Here is a 21,668-nt window from a genome sequence, read left to right as displayed (position 1 = left end):
GACCCTTCATCAGGGACTGCAGCAACAGGACAAGGGGTGATGGGTTTAAACTGGAACAGGCTGAAAAACACACACAACCCCATGCACACACACAAGTGTACAAGTGTAATTCACTTCTCTTCAGCTCCTTGAACATGCAGCACATCCCCCCTGCCACAGGCCAAGACTTTTGCTCTCCCTCTGCTTTCTGCATCACTGATACTCATGAACAGAAAAAGCTTCTTGGCACATTTAACACTGGGTGAGTTCTTGGGTTTGTTTTGCTCTGCAGTACAAAAGCTTTTCCTGTGTTGGAGAAAACCTCATCACATCTGGGATGGAATCTGGGATGGAAAAGTGACTCCAGGGAAGCTCCAATTTCTCCTTCCAGAAGGGAATTTCCCCAAGCAGTAACCAAAGCATCTCCCACATCTGGGGGACCAGCACTGGGTGTCCATGTGCTCCCTCCTCCATCACTGGCTTGGTGAAGCAGCAAAGGTTCCTTTGAAGTGTGACAGGCAAATCTGTGCCTCTTCCTTATGGGCAAGAGCTTAGAGACAACGCTCCCTGGGGTGGCAGGGTCAGACCCTCCCTGCCTAGAGCAAGTCAGTGAACTCGTCTCTCTCCAAGGGGCTCATCAAGGGTTATTACCTGGATCCTCCATGGTAATGACAGCTTGAAAGGCTCATCGCTTCCCTCCTGCTCTGTAATTTGCAATCAGAAGCAAACTCTCACAGAGTGAAGCACATCATTAGGGACAGGGCTCTGCAGTGAATAGGGGGGGCACATCCCTCAGCATCCTAAGATAATCTGGTCCCAAGAAAGCTTCTGTTGCATTTCCCAGGTGGTTTTGGTGAGCAGGCCCCAGTGCACCAAGTCTGTGATGAAGACAACTCTTGTCCTGACCTTTTATTTCCAGTTAGCTCTGAAGGCAGCTGTTTGTAACTGCCTGTGCTCGGAGCCACAGCAGCATCACTTGCAGGTATGAGGTGAGTGCCAGGACTGCTGTGCTGCATCCTCTGAAATGCTCAGCATCATCCTTCCAAGAAGCCATTATCTAGATGCAGAGCTGGGCAGGATTTTACCTGTCAAATACTGCACCTTGCACTGAAAGACTCAAACGAAGGGATCAAACTCTTCTGCAGAGCTTCCTGCCCTGAAGGGCAATGGAGCAGGATCATAGGCTTCTCCCCTGCAGACCAGCCCCATCCTTACTGAGGTTTCCTTTCCTGCTTTGGCACAGGAGTCCTAGTGCCCTGCAAGCCCTGGGGTTAATGCTCCATCCATAAGAGCATCCCTCCTTAACCCCCTCCTCACCAAACAGGGCTGCAATCTCAAGCAAAGCCCTGACATCCAAAGCACTTGGCCACAGAGAGCTACCTGAGAGACCCATTTTACCCATTTGACATCTGAATTTCCTGCCCATGATGCTAATGGGGCTGACAGAAGAGCACACTGAGGAGCCAACCCAGGAACAGGAACACACACGATCATAGAATCATGGAATAGTTTAGGCTGGAAACAACCATTATTCCAACCCCCTGCCATGGGAAGGGACCCCTGCCACTGGAGCAGCTGCTCCAAGCCCCTGTGCATTGAACACTGCCAGGGATGGGGCAGCCACAGCTTCTGTGGGCACCCTGTGCCAGGGCCTCAGCACCCTCCCAGGGAACAGCTTCTGCCTTAGATCTAGCCTGAAATCCCCCTGTTCAAGTTTAAACCATTACTTCATGGCCACATAAACAACACGAATGGGACAGACACTACTTGGATTTGATTCCTCCCCCTTTCAGCCACACAGACATCTCCTCCCCTTCTTCTAGATGCCGCTGATTTGGGGTTGGCAAGAGGGTTCAGACGCTGGACCAGTGGAGCCTGTCTAAGGATGCTGAGCTGCTCCCTCTCATCTGCTCTGCTATCACCAAAGCTGCTTTTCTTTGAAGCCAGAAAGGGAAAAGAAGCATAAAAGCAATGAGAAAAGCAGGGGCAAAGACAGCTCCTGCCCTGGGTTCCCACAGGAAAGCAGTGCTGAGCTCCAGCTCTGCTCTGCTGCTGTGGCAGCTTCCCAAGGGCACACATCCTTCCTCAGCCCTGCACTGTCTCATGCTGACAGAGATTCAGCTTCAGCCTCTAATTGGGGTTGACAAACTCCCATCCTAGCACTTTCACAATCATTAATACTTCATTAATTAATGAAATGCCTTTTAAGTTCTCTTCATCCCAGCTATTAGGAATTACCACGATCCGTTACAAACTGGAGGGTACCAAAAAGAGGAGGAACAAACTGACTCGTCTCCCTAAGCTTGGGATGGATCTTGCTTGCCCGAAACACAAGGGAAGGAAGGGCTGCTTTTGGCAAACAAGGGGGAAGTGGGTCAGGGTGGTGGGGGCTGTTCAGCACAGCCCTGTCCTTGTTACAGCCCTTTTCCCTGGCCACGCTGCTGCCCTTGACACACTGCTCCTGGCACTGAGCCTCCCAATAACTGCTAACATCTGCCTGCAGCCGGAGGGGTCTTTTTTTGCCCATTTATTTTAAGTGGCATCTCTGTTTTTTTCTGCATGTGTAATTTGATGTAATAGGGACAATGTGGAAACACGGCAGAGATGCTTCCAGCATGAGGCTGGGGCAGTTTCAGCTCATTTTTCAGCTGGGCTCTGTGATGAATCCAGCTTTGGGGATGTATCCTGCATCCTGCTACAGCTCAGCCCTTCTCCTGCCTCCTCCACATGTGGGTCCCGCCTGATGCCACCAAACTGAGGCAGCAATTAGGGAGAGGGAATGCAAACCTCTCCTGAATGAGGCAAAACCTGTATGGGGTGTGTTTGCATTTGCTTCAATAAGCAGAAACCTCTGTTCTTTAATGAGACATCAAATAACATCAAGTTAATAGAATTTCAATCCCAGGCAGCTTTAGCACTTGTAAAATACTTAAGAAACTCAGCCCAGACACAGCTGGTTGGCACCATCTCCCAGTTAATGATGCTGGAAGTTGTCTATTTGCTGTCTCTTTTTGCTGGGTGCTGTTCCTTCCCATTTGCTCCCTTCACAAAAGCACTAAAGAAGTCATTGTCTTTAAGGATAACAGCTTAACCCTTCCAGCACCAGAAGAACATGATTTTGGGTCCCTATTTCTGTAGAAATAATTCTGCCAATCGAATAGCAATATTGAAACTTGTGGCTCCCCAGAAAGTCAAGGGCAACCAATGCTGAGCCTCATCCCGGGTTCGCTCCCAGGACCCGCTGGATGGATGCTCCTGGCATTTGCTGCACTGACCATCCACAAGCTCACATCTAGCACTGCTCTCAATGAGTGGTCTCCTTCATTCATGTGCAAATTCACTCTTGAATTGCAATACACTGTGCCCTTTCCCTCCCGCTCCCCTCCTTGGCACATCTATAAGCATCAAAAGTGTCCCCCTCATCCTGCTGGGCACTGTTGGCTGGATTTGTTGGGCTCAGTGGTGCCCTATTTGGGGCTTGTGTGGTGGAGTTGGACTCTCTGAAGCTCTCCTGTCCTCAGTGAGCAGCTTTCCATCTTACCCATATAATACGGTTGGCAGGAGCACCCAGACCATTACACCATCTACATCCCTGATGTTTTCCTGACCTTCCTAAGCGAGCCCTTTCCAACCCCTGCCCGTTCAGATGCACCGTTCCTGGCCCTGACTCATTTCCATCAATTACCCCTAAACCCATTTTCTTTTGTATCCTTTTACCAACAGGCTGAATCACTCCTAATGCTGTTTTTGAGGCAAAACCTCTCTAATGCCCTACAAAACCAGCCGTGCAATTGTCTCCTTCCATCTCCTGCTTTGAACCACCCCCTATTGCAATGATGTTTTCTCTGCGGCTGGCCACTGCTGCCTGCCAGTTCTGCTTCTTGTGGTTTGAATTAATTCACAGTCTGCCCATATACTGGAGGAAATCAACTGGGAGAGTGTGTGGGATTGAGGGAAAGAAACCAGAGAGTTAATGTTTCTCTAGGAGGAGGTGTAAGACTGTAGGTAGGAGAAGATGCTCTGCACAAGGGTTAGAAAACATGGGAAATGCTATTTAATTGCTCCTCGTTTTCCAGTGCCACTGCCTACACCCTGTTGGGAAATGCAGGTTTCAGAGTGATCACTGCCAGACCCTGAGCCCCTTTTTCCTGCCTCTGTAATTACACTGCAGTTGTTGGTAGCTGATGCTCTCTGTCCCGTGCAAGCTTTACGAGGGGATGAGTCTCCAAGGCATACTAGAGCCCTATTAAACAATACTGTTCCATCTTCGAACCTGTTGCTTAATTGAAGCCTCTTAAATTTTTATTGCCAAGTTGGCAGAAATTGCCATTTTTAGTGGGCTTTTCATCTTCTCTAACGTGCCGTGCCGATGGGGAGCAGCTGAGCTGGGGAAGCACCATCATCTGATCCCATCCATTATGGGAGAGGCTCGGGTGGTGCTGCCAAGATGAGGTAAACTCAGCTGGGAAAAGGAGAGCTAAAGCCAGGGGGGATTTATCTTTTCCCAATGGGATCAGCCCTCTGACATGGAATGTCCAGTGTGTCCACCCAGCCCTGATGCCATGGTCTGATGCGGGGGGATGCTGCAGCCTCACCAGGGCTGTGCACAATACAAGAGGCTTGTTAAAGCACCAGGCTCAGCCAAAAGAGCCAGGAAAAGGGAAGAATTGAGATGGATGCCTCTGAAGCCAAGGAAGCAGGAGCTGAAGGCACTGCCCTGCTTGGGGCAGTCCTGCCCTCTCCGGGACCCATCAGGGGGGTGACAGCACAGTGTGCCCCAAGCCAGCTCCTGCACAGCTCAGGGCTTTGCCCATTCATGAGAAAACAAACCTTATTCATTAGGCTCAGTAATTGCCATGGAAACCGCTCCTCGGTGTGGCCGGAGCATCTCTCGCTGTATAGGGATCTCCCCATGTGAAATGGTGTGAAACTCCCCCAAAACAGCAGCTATGGCTTGGCATGTCCATGTAAACCACTCTGGCTCCTTCCACATTGCATTCAGGCACCGTTACTGCTGCAGCAAGTAACCCAGAGATGCTTTCCACCCTTCTCCATCAGGACTCTCTTGTTTTAATCGCAACTGTCCATTATGTGCTTCCTTCTGCTGTGCTACCTCCCACATCACTTTAGGGAGCTCTGTCCTGGCTCCCCTTAAACTTCAGGGCATGGCTTCGGTCTGAGATTTCAGACAGAAAGCATCTTCCTTCAGCCCAGCACAGAAACAGCTTGACCTATACAACCCAACAACCCTGTTTGATAGAGGAAACCTCCCGCTGGCATCGCCTTTGCCGACTCAGCACACACAACCAATGTGCATGTAAACTCTCTCTTATGATGCTACGAGTGCAAACCCACAGGACATCATTACTGCATTAATGATGCAGTTGCAAAACTGGTAAATGCATCTTAAAAGTGTCAGTCTGCAGGAAGCAGAGGGCTCAGCCACTGCAGGAGGAAGGGAAAAGCTGATTTTGTTCATCTTTTTAGACTGACAGCTAATTTTAAAGGGAGATTTAAGGAGATCACGCACCATCACGGAGCCAGAGTTTGCTGTTGACAAGGGGCTTTTGGAAAGCTCTGGGTATAAAGATCCAGGGTTTATCACTCTGGCACCAAGATGAAAGCCCTCACTTGCACTAAGCGGCTGCATACCTGGAAAGACAGGAAATCAGGAAGTAAAGCCCAGTAAATACTCTTATTTCCAAGACTGGGATGGGGGACAAAGGGTTCCACTGGAGCACTGGCAAAGGGAATAACAACAGAGCCAGAAATAATGCCAGGAGCCTCTAAGCCAGCCACAAACCAATCCCCTACACATTAAAGCCTGTCTCAAAGACGATGCATATCTACCATCACACCAAGGTGAGTCTGCTCAGTTCCACACCTGAGAAGTGCTTTTAACTAACACAGAGCCTGCTCTGAGCTGCAAGATGTCTCTACTTCTATTTCTATACCTCTGGAATAGCTGGAGGGTCATTTCATTTATGTTTCATGGCTTAGGACCCCAGTAACTGGCTGGACTCAGCCCTCTGGGTGCTGCTCATGGGCTTTTCCTTATGCTCTGCTTTAGTGAAGGAGCAGCAGGTACCTGCCCCAGATGTGGGTGATGCCCAGCTGGCCCCTATGGGGTACTTTAGAGGAGGCAGAAGCATGTATGTGCTGTAATTGCTGTAATTAGGTAGGAAAAATGACTTTATGGAGAGGAGAGACTGGGGGAGGCAGCATTGCCCATGGAGCTGAGGCTGCTCCAGGCAGGCAGCTTGAAGAACCTCTGGATCTTCACTTAAAGCCTTTACAGTCTATGGTACAACTTTAAACCAGGTACAGAAGCCCTGGCCCCAACCAGAAACGTGCCTTTCCCACTCCCAGCATCAAAACAATGGGAAAACCTGCAGAACAGGGGACCTGCTTGAGCAAAGAGCAACCCCAGTTCTATTTTTCTTGTCATCTTCTCTATCTTCCCTGTCTGGCAGGAGGGATGTGGTTTTTTTCCCTCTCAGCTTCCTGTCTTCTGGATAGGAAATCTGATTTTTTAATAGAAATAATGCAATAGTTAATGCTGGCAATGGGATGGGGAAGATTTACAGCAGCTGTCTGAAAAGTCTCCAGCATTTATGCTATTTCTATCTTAAAAGCAAGTCCTTGAGATGCTCGCTGCAGGCTCCAGCTTCCAGCCACGCTCCCACATCTTGCTGAAGCAGGGATGTTTAAGGAAGACAAATCGTTCCCATTACCATTTGTGCTGCCAAGTGAGTCTGATTCAAGGAGGTGCTGCCAAACCCCTTCGGCATCACGCACAACACATCCCCAGCCTGCTTATGGGGCATGCAAAGTGCCGGGTAAATGGGTGGTGATGCCAAGACATGGGATGCTCTGCTCTGACACCGACTTCTTCTGTCCCTTTTGGCAAGTTGCTCTCTGGGGCAATTCAGCATCTCCAAGCTTTCTGCCAGGAGCTGCCATTTCCCATCTGGAGCCATTATAGGGAATATCTGTCCCTAATCCTGGAGCTGGTAACCCTAACCCTGGTATCCAGACCATGCTGTTCTGCAGTGTGTATGCCCACAGCAGCCACAGGCATGGGGCTCACCCAGTGTGCTCCCTGAGATGCCCAGGAGGCAATGGATAAGGCATTCAATGCCTGGTAATTGCTGTCAACAGTTCTCATGCTTGTTAATCAGTTTTCCAGCCCTCCAGCCTCTTTACCTTGCAGAATGCCCCATGGAAGCAATGCTGGGTGCCCTGGGGCAGCAGAAAGCAGTTGCAGAGGGAGGTGAAGACCTTGGGGATGAGTGGAAGGGCTTATGCCAAGGGAATGGGTGTGAAAACAGCCCACAATGGCTTTTCAAGCCTGTTTCTGCTTTGGGCACCAGCAGCTGCTGCCTCAGACCTGAAAAGCTCTTTGCCTTGGCTGCTACACTCCCAACGCAAGCCCTGTGTGCTAATAAAGCTGCTCATTTTCTCCTGCCCACCAGACTTCCCACCAGATACAAACCGAGAGCAATGGAACATTTCTCTGCTCGCCCACTGGGATCCCACAACGTTCATCATCTCCTGGGTGATTACACACAAGCCCACCGTAATGAAGGAGAGAAGAGCTGCATCCAGGCTTGCTGAAACACAGCATCTTCAGGTGTATTTTGGTACCTGGTGATGCATTTGGGGGTGAATTCCTCACGTTGCTCTGAGCTAAAGTGTGACAACTGCAGCTCTGATCTCCACGGACGTTTAGTCAAAGCAAACTCTTCAACAGCTTGGGCTTGCTTTCCTCAACTTGATTTATGTCTCATTTGAGGGTGGATGCAAGAGCAGGGAAGAAAATGAGAGAAGCAATGAGGCAGGAGGGCTGGAATGAAAGCACCAGGGCCAGGATGGGGGGAAAAACTCATTCTGCTGGCCTGCTTCCATACCCCCAATGAAGATTTGGGTGTAATGACACTGCATCACATCACATCCATCCACACCATGATGATGTGTCACCCACAGGAATCAGGGAGGGTAATCCTGAGCCACGAGCATCCCACCACAGTTTATAATGAATAATGTGACTATTTCTGTGTTACCTGAAAGGATTCACGCTGTTCTACATAATGAAATACTCTCCTCTTCATCTCTTTTTATGCCCCTGGAGTGTGAAAGCTTTTTGGCAAAAAGCATCCGTTCTTGGTGGGTTGGAAGGTACCCAACGCACAGAGCAATTGCCAGAGCTGAACCACAGAATTACAGCATGCTTTGAGTTGGAAGGGACCTTAAAGCTCCTCCAGCTCCAACCCCTGCCACGGGCAGGGACCCCTTCCACTGGAGCAGCTGCTCCAAGCCCCTGTGTCCAGCCTGGCCTTGAGCACTGCCAGGGATGGGGCAGCCACAGCTTCTCTGGGCACCCTGTGTCAGCGCCTCAGCACCCTCACAGGGAACAGCTTCTGCCTAAGAGCTCAGCTCAGTCTCCCCTCTCTTGGGCAGGTTCAAGCCATTCCCCTTGGCCTGTCCCTACATCCCTTGTCCCAAGCCCCTCTCCAGGTTCCCTGCAGCCCCTTTAGGCACTGGAGCTGCTCTCAGGTCTCCCCTTCAGGAGCCTTCTCTTGTCCAGGCTGCCCCAGCCCAGCTCTCTCAGCCTGGCTCCAGAGCAGAGCTGCTCCAGCCCTCGCAGCATCCCCATGGCCTCCTCTGGACTCACTCCAGCAGCTCCAGGTCCCTCTCGTGCTGCTGCCCCAGAGCTGGATCAGGGCTGCAGGGGGTGTCCCCAGAGCACAGCAGAGGGGCAGGATCCCCTCCCTGAGCTGTTGCTCATGCTCTGGGGGTGCAGCCCAGCACAGGGTGGGGGGGTTCTGGGCTCAAGCGCTCACTGAAGCCGGGTCATGGGGAGCTTCTCATTGACCAACACCCCCAAGCCCTTCTCAGGCTGCTCCATCTGGTCTCTCCCAGCCTGTGTTTTTGCTGGGATTGCCCCGACCCATGTGCAGGACCTTGCACTTGGCCTTGTTGAACTCCATGAGATTCACACGGTCCCACCTCTCCAGCCTGTTCAGGTCCTTCTGGATCCCATCCCTTCCCTACAGCGCATCAATGACACCTCACTGCTCGGTGTCATTGGCAAACTTGCTGAGGGTGCTCAATCCCAATGCCCACGTTGGCAACAAGGCAGGGAAATTACCACGGATGAAGCCCCTTCTGTGGCCAACATTAAAAGGATCATGGGCAACGCACAGGAAGCAACAGTGAAAAACCTGCCCTCATCCCAACCAAATTGAAGCAAGGTATAAAACCTACTGTTAATGATGAGGATGACTCTCAAGGGGCACTGGTACATAGAAGCAAGCTCTCCCACAGACCCACTGGAATGATCTTGGTGTGTAATGAAATGCAGGACTTACCCTTTGCTCCTGGGTGGCCACAAAGGTCTGGAATCCAGGGGCCACCCCGAATCCCAGCTCCTGGACAAAGGGTGGCTCAGACTGGCTGTGGATCTGGACCTTGACTCCAGCCTCAAACGTTGTCTCCTCTGGAAGCAGAAGGGAGGAGGTTAGCAGGCTGTGGTGGGTTGGATGGTGTTCACCTGCATGGGCCTGTCTGCCCCTCCATGCAATATGGTATCTGGTAAAGCTGTGCTGCTCAGGAGCAGGAGGCAAGCAGCTGGGATGCTCCACCTGCATGGGGACACTTGTGGGCACTGAGGAAGAAAACCCAACAGCAGCAGCATGAGCAGAGGACAGCCTGGACCCAGCACACATCACCAGTGCTGCCCGTTAGGACCAAGAGCATCCCCAGGCTCCTGGTCCTTTACACTGCTGCCTATCCCAAGGGCTCACCCTCTCTGTGGCACAGATTCATGATTCCTCCAGCTTGTTCTGTACTTCCAAGCTAGGGAAAACAGGAGGTGACATCTACGTTCTAGCTGCTATTTACTTACAGAATTCATTCCCTTATTACTAAAACAAATAAACTCTTTCCTCCAAACAGAGGTTTCCACTGTCCATAAGGTCTCCTATGCTGAAAGCCTCTGATGCAGCCTGAGGCCACTTAGAAGACAATGTAGGGAATTAAATAACCAAAAAGTGGGTTACATTCAAAGGAGCTCATGTTTCTGGCAGCTGAAGTTGCTCCAAGCTGGACAAAGGCATTTGCAGCCCAGGGGCTGCCACATCACTGAGCTAAGGGTGACGTGAGGTTCCCACATCCCAAAGCTATGCTGAATACCAAATAACTCGAGGTCAGTCCCCCTCTTCCACTAGAAGCTAAAAACCAACCCCAAAGAGACTTTATGAAGCAGAATTAATGGGATGCAAATCAGCCCCAGTGTGACATAGGAACACTCTGGGCTCCTCTCATCACATCGGCATCTTCATGCAGCTGGGGCATGCAACCTTCCTCTCCTTAGTATTGCTGCTATGGTCTCACACCTCAGCCAACTGGAGGGAGCATATGGGCCTAAGGGGTGGGGGACTGATTTGCAAAGGAAGTTGTTAACTCTGCATAATTTGGCTTAAAAACCATGTTACCCACTAATAGGAATCCATGCCTGTGGCCAGCAATACCACCTCCACGTCTAAACAGCTTCTGCTTAAAGATGAATCATTCTTTGTTTCCTTACTATTTCGTGGTGTTTTTCTACTATTTTGTTATGTATGTTGGTTTTTAACAGCACTGTGTTCAGTCTGAAGCACTGATAGAAACTCAGCACCAAGGAATCACAGCCACAGAGCTGCTACACCAGGGACTGCACAAAGGCAGCAGGGGACAACAACAGAAGACACCAGACCAGTGGATGATATAGTCAGAGGAGAAGGGCAAGGGTTGAGTAAGGTGATACTGGATGGCATGAGGCTTACAGATCAGATATTGGGACCCCACTGCTTAAGATGTAACTACTGACTCAACTGGGTATCAAACACATCAGCCTTCCTCTCCCAAGAGGACTTTCTTGGACCCTGCTTACCTGGTAGCTCCCAAAGCAAATGAAGCCAGAGACTGCAAGGATGAGAATGGGCTTATGCATGGAATTGTCATGCTAAACATGAGCAGTCACAGTGCTTAACAAGTGATGGTCCAAGAAGGTTGGAACAGAGACCCCTGGAGACCCCAGCAAGATGCGCGGCTGTCACCTTCACTCCCACTGAGCAAATAAACCCTCCTGCCAACCTCAAACCACACATTGCATAAAATCATATCACAGAATCCCAGACTGGTTTGGGTTGAAGGGACCTTAAAGCTCCTCCAGCTCCAACCCCTGCCATGGGCAGGGACCCCTTCCACTGGAGCAGCTGCTCCAAGCCCCTGTGTCCAACCTGGCCTTGAGCACTGCCAGGGATGGGGCAGCCACAGCTTCTCTGGGCACCCTGTGCCAGCGCCTCAGCACCCTCACAGGGAACAGCTTCTGCCTAAGAGCTCAGCTCAGTCTCCCCTCTCTTGGGCAGGTTCAAGCCATTCCCCTTGGCCTGTCCCTACAGGCCCTTGTCCCAAGCCCCTCTCCAGCTTTCCTGCAGCCCCTTTAGGCACTGGAGCTGCTCTCAGGTGTCCCCTTCAGGAGCCTTCTCTTGTCCAGGCTGAGAACTGCATTCAGCTTTTAGGAGCAAACAACATTTTAAAGCCCCGCTGTGACAGCAGGGCTGCTTTACATGTTGGCTACACAAAACCTGATGCTCTGCACCCGCAGACACATCTCATCCAGCAGCATCTCCACATCTCAAGCATTTGACCCTGGCAACCTTTGCAGCTGGAGCTATGGAACCTTCAAACCCCAGCTTTTCTACCTAAGGCACAAACTGAAGACAAACAGGACTTACTCAAGGTTCCCTCCCCTGGTCTTGAATACACCTGCAGATGTCTGGGATGGCAGTGAGCTCTCCATGCACTTGGTCAGGGCTCAGCTCCAAGCAGTTGGAGTTGGACTTTTAACCAGAGATGTACTGACCTCATCGATTGATGCCTCTGGTGCTCACGCTTATCTACCTGCCTGTGCATGAGCTCTGCAATGCTCCAGGCAACCTAATCACTTATTTTTGCCTCCCTGTGACAAAAGTGCTTTTGGTAACTAAATACTGCCATGACTTAGGGCACAGAGCATTGCTTACTGCATGGGGTGGCACATGGTGGATGTGGAGCTTGAGGTCATCTCCCTTGAATCCCATACTGGTGGGATGCTGGCACAGAAGGTATGAGCTGATTTTGGCTTTTCCCTACACTGAAGCCTCCCAGAGCAAGACTAGCATTGACCATCCTTGCTCTTGGCCTGTACTTGTGGGCAAGATCCAACAACCCAAATCACTCCCTACCACCTACCCCTGATGGAGGCAACACAACCCTAATGTGACAAAACCCTGCCTTGCTTTTGCTCAGCTGTAATTGAGCTCCCCTTGCTCCAAGAGGCATCAGATGGATGGTGATATATCCAAGCTCCCTGTCAGCTCACACGGGGGGTTCCATTTGAGGGTCTCCTCCCTGCCAACACCTCCCCAGTGCTGACCCTCTGCAACACCCCAGTGCTGAGGGTCAAGGCACCTTTCCCCCTTTGTCAATGCAGTGTCCCCATCCAACCTCATCACCGCTCACCAGCACCACAGCAGAGGGGTCAGCACCCAGATGCCCAAGCCCCATGGGTGAACACACACCAGAACGGGTTCAAACCCTTTCCAGAGCTCCCACCAACTCCTCCAATGTTAATCCCAATCCTGCTATTCCCACATGACGCCCACTCCTACTGATCCCACCTGCTCCATCACTTTGCCTGGTGTTGATCCCCTTCCAGCGCTTCAGAGGAGATACCATATGCTCCCTCCAGCAATTACCTGCCAAGTTGGAGGAGAACGCTTCTATTTAGTCTCACTTGTTGGGCAACGGGAACTGCTTTGTAGAAACATTTTCCATCCCAAATTATTCTGCCCTTTTTTCCACCAGGATCTGCTCCACTCTGACTCAATTCCATGTATTTCCCATGCCCAGGCGCTGCCCTGTAGTCTATCTGTGGATAAACCCCTGTACATTCATATCAAATCCATATCAAACAAACAAGATCTAATAGAATCATACAATCATAGAATCAACCAGATTGGAAAAGACCTTTGAGATCAAGTCCAACCTTTACCCCAGGACTGCCTATAGCCTGCAACTATCCATAAGAGACTTAAAAGCAACAGGATTTGTATCTTTAAACAGAAAACCATGGCACATAGGCAGCTGTAATCACGGCTGGGGAGCGGATAGGAGGTTTTAAGCCATAGAAGAAGCTCTGCTCTTAAAACACATGGTTATTAACTTTAATCAGTGATGAAAAGCAGCATAAACAGTGTTTTTTGTGCAGAAGCTGCCATCCCCCCGGCAGCATTCCATGATTTTTCCTGCAAGACCCATGTGAGGATGAAGCTATAAACATGAAACTGGCTTTGAAAAACTCTGCTCCTAAGAAATCATTTACTACAAACTCCTTGTTTGCCACCACAAGAGAGAAATTAAACCCCCAACTATGAAACCCTTTGATGAAATACGCCTGGACCAGTCCTCATTAGCTGCATCTGAAATGTTTCCAAGCTCCGTGCTGGGGTTGAGAAGCATTAATGTGGGTTAAACACTTGCTGCAAGCGTAAGGAAGAGGGAGGTCTCACAGGACCCAGAAGCACAAGACTTGTCTGGTTCTGGGGGCATCCAGCTAAAATGAACACCCCTGAAGCAGAGCAGAGCCCAAAAGGTTCTGTGGCAAACCCTGGCCATCACCCTGATTCTGGAGGGGTGCATCCAGGGCTGTGAATACCCATAGAGACGTGTCCCAGCCATGGGTTTTACCAGTTCTTGCAGTTTTAGCATCATTTTGAATGGCTTCTTCCAGTAGTACCTGCTGCAGGCACAGGGCTGAGGCACTGGAATGGGTTGCCCAGGGAGGCTGTGAATGCTCCATCCCTGGCAGTGTTCAAGGCCAGGTTGGACAGAGCCTTGGGTGCCATGGTTTAGTGTGAGGTGTCCCTGCCTGTGGCAGTGGGGTTGGAACTGGATGATCTTAGGTCCTTTCCAACCCAAACCATTCTATAATTCTACAACTGGCTCAAATGGCAGAAAACCCAAAACTAAATTCAGTGACCCAGGATTTGGGTCATACCTTACCATTTTAAAACTGATTTTGTGATGCTGGGAAGCCCACCCACAGCTCTTTGCTCCATCCCCATTCCCACTTTTCAGAGGACCAGTGCCTGTAAATTCATTTCTCAGTGCATCCAGGTTGAGAACAGAGCAAAAACTGCTTGAGGACTGCATTTTAAAATACATTCATATATATGACTGTACACAGCACTGTGTTTCCAAACAAATCCTGAGCTGCTCTTTTCATGGAAGGATTAGAGGAGCGTTAATTAAATTGGGGATTAATTCAGCATCAAGCTGGCTGCAGAGCATTATATGCTGCAGATTGCACAGCTTTCTATTTCTGGGTTTGGCTTTCCATGACTTCGTCTGGGCTTTCTGCTCACAGCATCGCTTGGAAGAGCTTAATAAAGCTCCAGTACACTACAAAGTTCATCCCTGTGAACATGCAAGAAGCTGCAATTAGAAGAAGCAATGCTGCCAAAGGCACGTAGTGACCCTCTCCCCCTGCCTGATTATGTCCAAACTGATCCACTTCTTGCTGGCAATTGACATCTGAAGCTGTGCTTGACACTGATTGATTGAGAATTGAAGATCCAGCCTTGTGTTGTGTCCTTTAGAGCTGGAGCTGTCACCTGCCAGCACAGAAGATGCTCCTATACTTGGAGACCAAAGCAGATCCTACACAGCTCAACCTGAGGAAAGCAGGTAGGGTTTTTTCAGCTGGTTCACATTATGACTGCACTTCAGTGGCCTGAAGGTTTATTTTGGGTAATAAACCTTCTCCTGTGCTGTGCAGAAGTAAGCACAGAGCTGGGAGGTTTGGGATCTGTCTAGACTCTTGTTGTCCCATGCCTCAGTTTCCCTCAGTAAAAGGAAAGCAATGACACAATCAAGTTGGAAAAGATCTTTAAGATCATCCAATCCAACAGTTACCCCAGGACTGCCAAGTCTACCACAAAATCATGTTCCTACTTAACTCATTGGGCTGGAAGAGTCACCAGTGCCTCCTCCATGCTCTTCAAAGCTCAGTTCACATCCCACTAAGGAGCAAAGACAAGGACAACCTCATGGGAGAGTGTCCACAAGTGATACGGGCAGCATCAAGCACAGCATCTGGAAGGCAGCAGAGGTTCATCCCTGCGCTGGCTGCACTGCACCCATGAAGGGTACATTGAGACCATGGTTTATGTCTCCCTTAGAGAGGAAGGCTCCCCAGGAGCAGGGGGTTGCTGCTGCAGCACAGACATGCCCAGAAGATGCTGTGAGACGTTGAGGTTCACCTCTAGTTCTTACAGCATCCTTTGCTCATTATCACCATGGAAATGATGGGCATCAGAGCAAGTGCTCCTCTGCCACCATCCCATCGCCTTGGGCTATGGTGACATCTCCAGCACCAAGCTGAGCACCCTGAGTTCCTCTGGCTGTGCAAAATACCATGGCAACACCCCCATTCCCACCAAACCCTTAAATCCCTCCTGCACGCCTCCAATGTAACTCAGTGGCACATGGGACTTGTCTGTGTCCTCAGATTACCCACCAGTGTCTGTGTCTGCAGCATTGTGCTCATCACACCAGTGGGGCAGCCAGGACCCACACTGACCCAGAGGCTGTGCCTTGTGGTCCCAACCCTGGGGAAGCCAACTTGCTGTTTCACCCAGTTGTATCCATGCAGAAATCTCAAGCAGTGCCCAACATTTACATTGCTCCTAGACAAAAACTTACAGATGGAACAAAATCCCCCCAAGAAATCACCATGGAAACCTGCAAGAAAGCAGGACCCACAAGCCTACCATGGAAAATGGGGAATGATAAGGAAACCAGTTTAGCACCAGCAAAACCAGTTTCACTCCCCTGTGCGTGCTGGTTTCTGTGGAAGCGTCATGTTTTGCTTCACTTGAAGTTGCTTGGTAACAGGATTAAGTGAAGCTGAAATAGGAGTCTTCACAACAGGGTTTAGGGAGGCTTTGGAGCATCCGTTTGACAGGCGACTGAGTCGACGCCGCTTTCCCCACTCAAAAGCAGCAGCTTGAAATTGGTCCTGTGTATTTTGCTGCCGTGGGCTGAGCTTTGGCTGCTGGTTTGGGATCAATCAGGGACTTCAGATCTCCCCAGGGATGAAAATGAGATGTCTGGGAAATATCCCTCATGTCCCACTCAGCTGCAGCAAGAGGGAGGGCCCCAGTGGGGCTGTGTTGAGTGTGGGTGACCCCAGCCTGGCTGCTCACCTGCATTGAAGAGGTACAGAAACCCCCAGGCGATAGCAGTGGGGAGCCCATCATGGTCTTGTCCATCTGGCCAAGCTTCAGAGAGCTCTGGCTGCTACTGAGCCCATCATAGGGTCAGCACTGGACCAAGGGAATGGGAATAAGTTGAGGCTGGAGGAGACTAAAACGTCCTCAAAGCAGCTGCAGAGCCCCTATTGTGGAAGAGGTGAAAACCTCACTAACAGCTTTTCAGGAGGTGTTTATTGCATTTGGGCTGTGGGTGTTATAGGATGGGAAGTCCTACAATCTACAGGTTATAGTCCTATAGAGAGGATGGATACAGCCCCATATAAAGGATGGATATAGGCCAACCCAGTCCTTTAAGGACAAGTCCTCATTGTCTTTCTGCTGGGAGTCCAAAAAGCAGGACACCACCTCCGAGGCTATTCCCTTCACAACCTTTCGAGCACACAAGGAACACTGCCTTTTGTCTCCAATGTGATCTCCTTGCCATGGTCCACGCTGGGTCGTGTGGATGCTGCAGTGACATTCCCAGGATCCCCACTGCTGCTGGAGGACCCACTGCTGCTGACAGCACCAACACAAGCTCTGGGTGAGCCCTGTGCCCAGCTCTGGACACTTACATCTATTTTCAGGCTTCTCCTGTCATTGAAGGAGCAAGGCAGGCAGCTCCAGAGTGATTCATCCCATCCCAGGGAGCTGTCTACAGCAGGATGAGTCACATTCCAACTTCCCTCCACTGAGCCAAGGCAGCTCCTTAATCTCCATAAGCAACTACAATAGGGTTGGATAAGCAGAAGTGAGTCCCAATGGGAAATCCAGGCATTTCCTTTCCAGAGCTTAGGAAACGACAGAGGTAACCAGCTTATCTCTCTACAAACCCTTCTCTGCAGCTATGAAACCAAACCTTGCTGCTTCAAGGTGCTGCTGGCAACCTGCAGCAGGAGCTTCATGTTCCCCTGGTCCTCTTGAATAGTGTTGGGATGATGGGGGGAGAAGGATCGTTTCCTGGTGGATTCTTGTGGTGATGGGAAGTGATCCGAGACCCCCAAACATCGGCCAGGAACCAGAAAACCCAGGCAGACGTGGCTCCAGCACATCGGTGATGATCTCGAGAGTACTGGAGGCTTTGATAATGATGGAGAGCTTCCCCACCTTGACTGCATGGCAAAGGGGGCAGGAGCAATGCTCTCACCATGAAACCACCCCTCCTGGTTTGTTATTTCTCTTTGCTTCAGTGAGAAGGGGCTTGCACCCAGAGAGAAGGGAAAAAGCCTCGTGCCCACAGAGCCTGTGAGAGGGAGACTGAAAGGGAGATTTGGGAAGGGCAGGAGATGGATTTTGTGTCCTTCTCCCTATTCCAATGGCCCAAAGGCTGGAAAAGCAGCAGCAAAGCCTCTGCATCTAATCCTAGAGGGATAAGGGCAGAGAGATGATGTTTTCATCCTGCACTTCTGGGATTTAACTACTGCACAACCCCTACAGTGTGAACTCTGATACTATATAGATGCTATAAACCCCAAACCACAAGTGAATGCTCCACTATACAAGGCAAGAACTACACCTAGCTGGGAGCCAAAGCTTTTCCCACCGCACTTCATCTCCCACTGAGCATTTATTTGAGCATCTTCTACTCGATTATGTGGTCACCGTGCTGGAAGAGGCAGGAGATGGAACGCAACCGAGCTCCTTCACCACAAAACCTAAGCCTGGAGAGGAGATTTATCCCTGCTCACCCCATTCCAAGCTCTCTGTAAAGCGCAGTCGCGATTCATTACTCACCAAGTACCAGAAGGTGTTATAACAAAACTACATTAAGCATATCTGCTATTTTTAGTAGAGCATATTGCATTTGCATACTAAATCTGAGAGGCCATATGTCTCAACGTATATTATTAAAAAGCTCCTTACATAATATACGGGGCAGGAGGAGTGGGCAGCAAGCCGAGCCCAGGGCTCTTAAACTGCTTCTGCTGGACACGAGGAGCCAGCAAATGAATATTTCAGTTCCTTGCTTCTCTCCTGTTAAGCTCAAGCTTCAATCATTAATAAAGTGGCTCACAACCTGCTTCTCTGATGGGGTCATACCAGGGCAGGGAGGGTTCTTCCTGCCACGTTATGCTGCTTATATGATGCTTCTTAGTGAGGAAGGAAAAGAAATGCCCTTCTCACCTCAGCATTCTTTGGGAAGAGTGACCATGGGAAGGAGGATGGCCAAAACCACAGGTATCTCCCCCATCCCTGGAAGCTGCTGCCAGGAACACTGCAGGAGGAAGGGAGAAATTCCCTCTGGAAGGAAGCAATATTCCCCACATCCAGAGCCGGGGGTGCCAGCCTCCTGGGCCACCCATCTGCCGGCTTTTGCTTCAGCAAGCTGCTGCCACCGCAGGGATGGGGATGATCCAAAAAGATGAAAAAAATCCCCAAAAAAGAAGGAAAAAAGGAAAAAGCCGAAGGAAGGAGAGGCTTTAAAGGCACAGGAGCAGCCCTCACATCCCTCCCTTCAGGAGCCTCGCTGCTTCCCCCAGAACATCTTGAAATATTAAACAGTGAAGGAGCTGCTGCTAATTTTGGCTGGTAGCAGAGCCAGATGGAAGCAGATTTCCCAGCGCTGGGGCTGGGCTCTGCTGCTGCTCCTGATGGGGCAGATGGATGGAGGGGACTGGGATACCCCGGAGGCTGAGCCCAGGGGTCCAGCCGGCTTTTGGCATTGGTTAAAGGGAGATGGCATCTCTGTGTACCCGGTAGTCAGGAGGATGTGGGTTCTCCAACTGGATATCTGAAGAGGTGCCAAGGAGATCTCCCACCTCTCAGTATTGCTGGCCTCCAGAAAGCCCCTCTGAATCCTGGCACTTCTCTAGGAATGTGGATCCCATGGGAAGGCACAACAGCCCCAAAGTGGGACTACAGAAGATGACTGGGGTGTGTGACCACCCCAAACAGTCACCATCCCATGTGGTGATCCCACTGTTATCACCACCCTGACCTGTGCTGAGAGCCTCCATGGGACTGTAAGGTCCACGTGGGTCATCAGACCCACATGTGCCATGTTCAGCACCTCCGCAGGATCTGTGCTTAGCTTTCCAGTTTGGAGGATGCTGTCTAGCTTACAGTGGTCCAGCACCACCAGGATCTGCTCCTGCAAGGACAAGACTTCCCTCTGCAGCCAAGCTCATGCTCCCCATCACCTGCTCGCTCTTCCCATTTTGCAGCCACTCCGATGAGTAATAACCTTGCTCTATTTCCTCCTGGTCCCTCTTCAGGCTAAAGCACAGCAGTCCCTGCAGGCTGGATTCAGCTCCAGAGCTGGTCCCATTTGTTTTTGCATCCTTTAGGAGAAAAGTGGTTTCTCTCCTAACGCAAACCTGGCTGGATGGGAAAGCTTTGAAGTTATTGTGCGATTAAATAGACTCACTGCTGGTACAAGGACATTTGAAGACAGGCAATGGGCAGAGAGGTTTTTACCACTGCAAGAAACCCTGACTCTGTGCCCTGCTGGAACTGCTCTGACAGCTGTGGTTATGTCCATTTAATTGGCATCGCCTATAAATGTCAGTGCTTCAAGTGATGTGATTTCAAAGCACTCTGGTGAACAGGGCAACTAAATAAACACTTATTTTAATGGAAAAGGATGTGCCTCAGATGGGGGCTCTGATTACAAACACCAGCAAAGAGCTTGTCTATCAGAGCAAGGAAAAAAAACCAAGTAATTTAGTTACATTGGTGAGGGAAATGTTTCTCCTGCATCCAGGTGGAGCTGGATGAGCTTTTAGGTCCCTTTCCACCCAAACCAGTCTGGAATTCCATGAAACTCACGCTCTAATTCAGCATACAGGAGTGTAAGTCTTGGTTTCGCATCCAAGGCAATGCTTCAGCAATGGGATGCAGGATATCTTAGAGAGATTTAGCTTTTTCCACACATTTCCACTGAAGTTTCAGGTCCTCCTTAGACAACTCCCCACCAAGGAATTTTTATCCCAGGAGCCAAATGGATTTTAGAGGTCAACAGAAGAAAAACTAAAAGCCCATGGGCCTGGGGAGCAGAGAATTTCCTATTTGTTACCTTATTTTGACATCCTATTTTCTAGCAATTTTTCAGGATGAGAGTTATGACAGGGGGAAGAGCAGGTGGCCACAGGAGGTGATGGTCCCTTCTGCTCCTCCAGCCTCAGCTTCCCACCAGCAGACCCTTTATGATTCCTTCACCTCTTCCATCATCTGCTCACCAAAACCAAACCCTTTTTCCTCCAGCAAAGGATTTCCCCTCTCTTATTCCCTGTCTCACCTGCAGCCCAAAGCATCCTCACAGCACCTCCACGTCCCTTTGTCCCCCCAGAGCCTGCAATGATCCCCCCCAACCCTCTCTCCTCCTTCCATCCCCCAATACAACATATGGAGGATGCTATATATAAACCTCTTGGTGCTGTGCTGTGGGTGCTGCCCACGGGAAGGCCGGTGGGGCACAGACATGCCATGGCAGCAGGCAGTCTAGTATTTTCCTCTGATATAAATAAGCTGTGAACATCACATCTAGTGCAGCCCGCGGTGCTGCAATGGGTTCTGCTGGAGCTGGGGGGAAGAAGAAGAATCCATCAGTGCTTTCCTGCAGATCTAAGCTGAAAACAGCGTTGCTGATACCAACTGCTGCTTCTGAGTTGTTGCAAGGAGAAAACAGCAGCACAACAGAGCAGGCAGGAGGTGGAACACAGCAACAGGACAGAGCACAAGGGAGGGCTTTTCCTTGCGGAGCTTTTGGGGAAATGGGGGGATTTTGCAAGAGACAAGGGGAGGGAAGTGTTTGGCTCCTTGAGTTTTGTCCATCAAGCCCCAGGAGGTCCCTCCACAGCCCATGCTGTGGGATGGGTGATTAACCACCCCATCCTTTGACTTATTCAGATGAGAAATCTCTTTTCAATGGGTAACAGAGGGTGGGATGCTTCCACTCGAGCTGTCAGAGCTCAGTCACCATGTTCATCACCCAAATCCACCTTCTCAGGTGCCAACACACACAAAGAAATGATGCCTGTAAGCCAGAGGACTCCAAGAGTCAACCTGATCTAGTGGGAGATGTCCCTGCTCATTGCAGGGGGTTGGACCGGATGAGTTATGAAGGTCCCTTCTGACCCAAACTATTCTATGATTCTATTCTCTATGAGAGTCTCAGTAAGGGAACCACATCTGAAATACAGTCATTGGTTCTGGTCACTGGAGCCTGATGGATGCACAGAGGGAAAGGAGCACACCAAAGCTGCTGGGATGGGAAGAGGAATGGGGAGCCTGGTACTTGGGAGGAGTCCAACACAGCTTGGGTTGTGTGTCGTCTGGCGAGATGAAGGCTATGAATCCTCTCTATAAATACACCAAAAGCAAACACCAGACAGGAGCAGAGCATTTCCA

General features: G+C 50.3%; 1 protein-coding gene across 2 annotated transcripts in view; it reads right to left on the bottom strand.

Moving 5' to 3' along the window:
* LOC101881122 (acid-sensing ion channel 2) overlaps positions 1-21,668 on the bottom strand; it is a 400,402-nt gene that overhangs the window by 10,252 nt on the left and 368,482 nt on the right. For both annotated transcript variants that reach the window (XM_005144733.3, XM_034070324.1), the window contains exon 3: positions 9,351-9,478. In XM_005144733.3, coding sequence (XP_005144790.1) covers positions 9,351-9,478 — 128 coding nt within the window. The remainder of the gene's footprint in view (positions 1-9,350; positions 9,479-21,668) is intronic.

This window comes from Melopsittacus undulatus, chromosome 17, assembly GCF_012275295.1.
Source record: "Melopsittacus undulatus isolate bMelUnd1 chromosome 17, bMelUnd1.mat.Z, whole genome shotgun sequence".
Classification (NCBI taxonomy): domain Eukaryota; kingdom Metazoa; phylum Chordata; class Aves; order Psittaciformes; family Psittaculidae; genus Melopsittacus; species Melopsittacus undulatus.
This window is presented reverse-complemented; position numbering and strand designations above follow the sequence as displayed.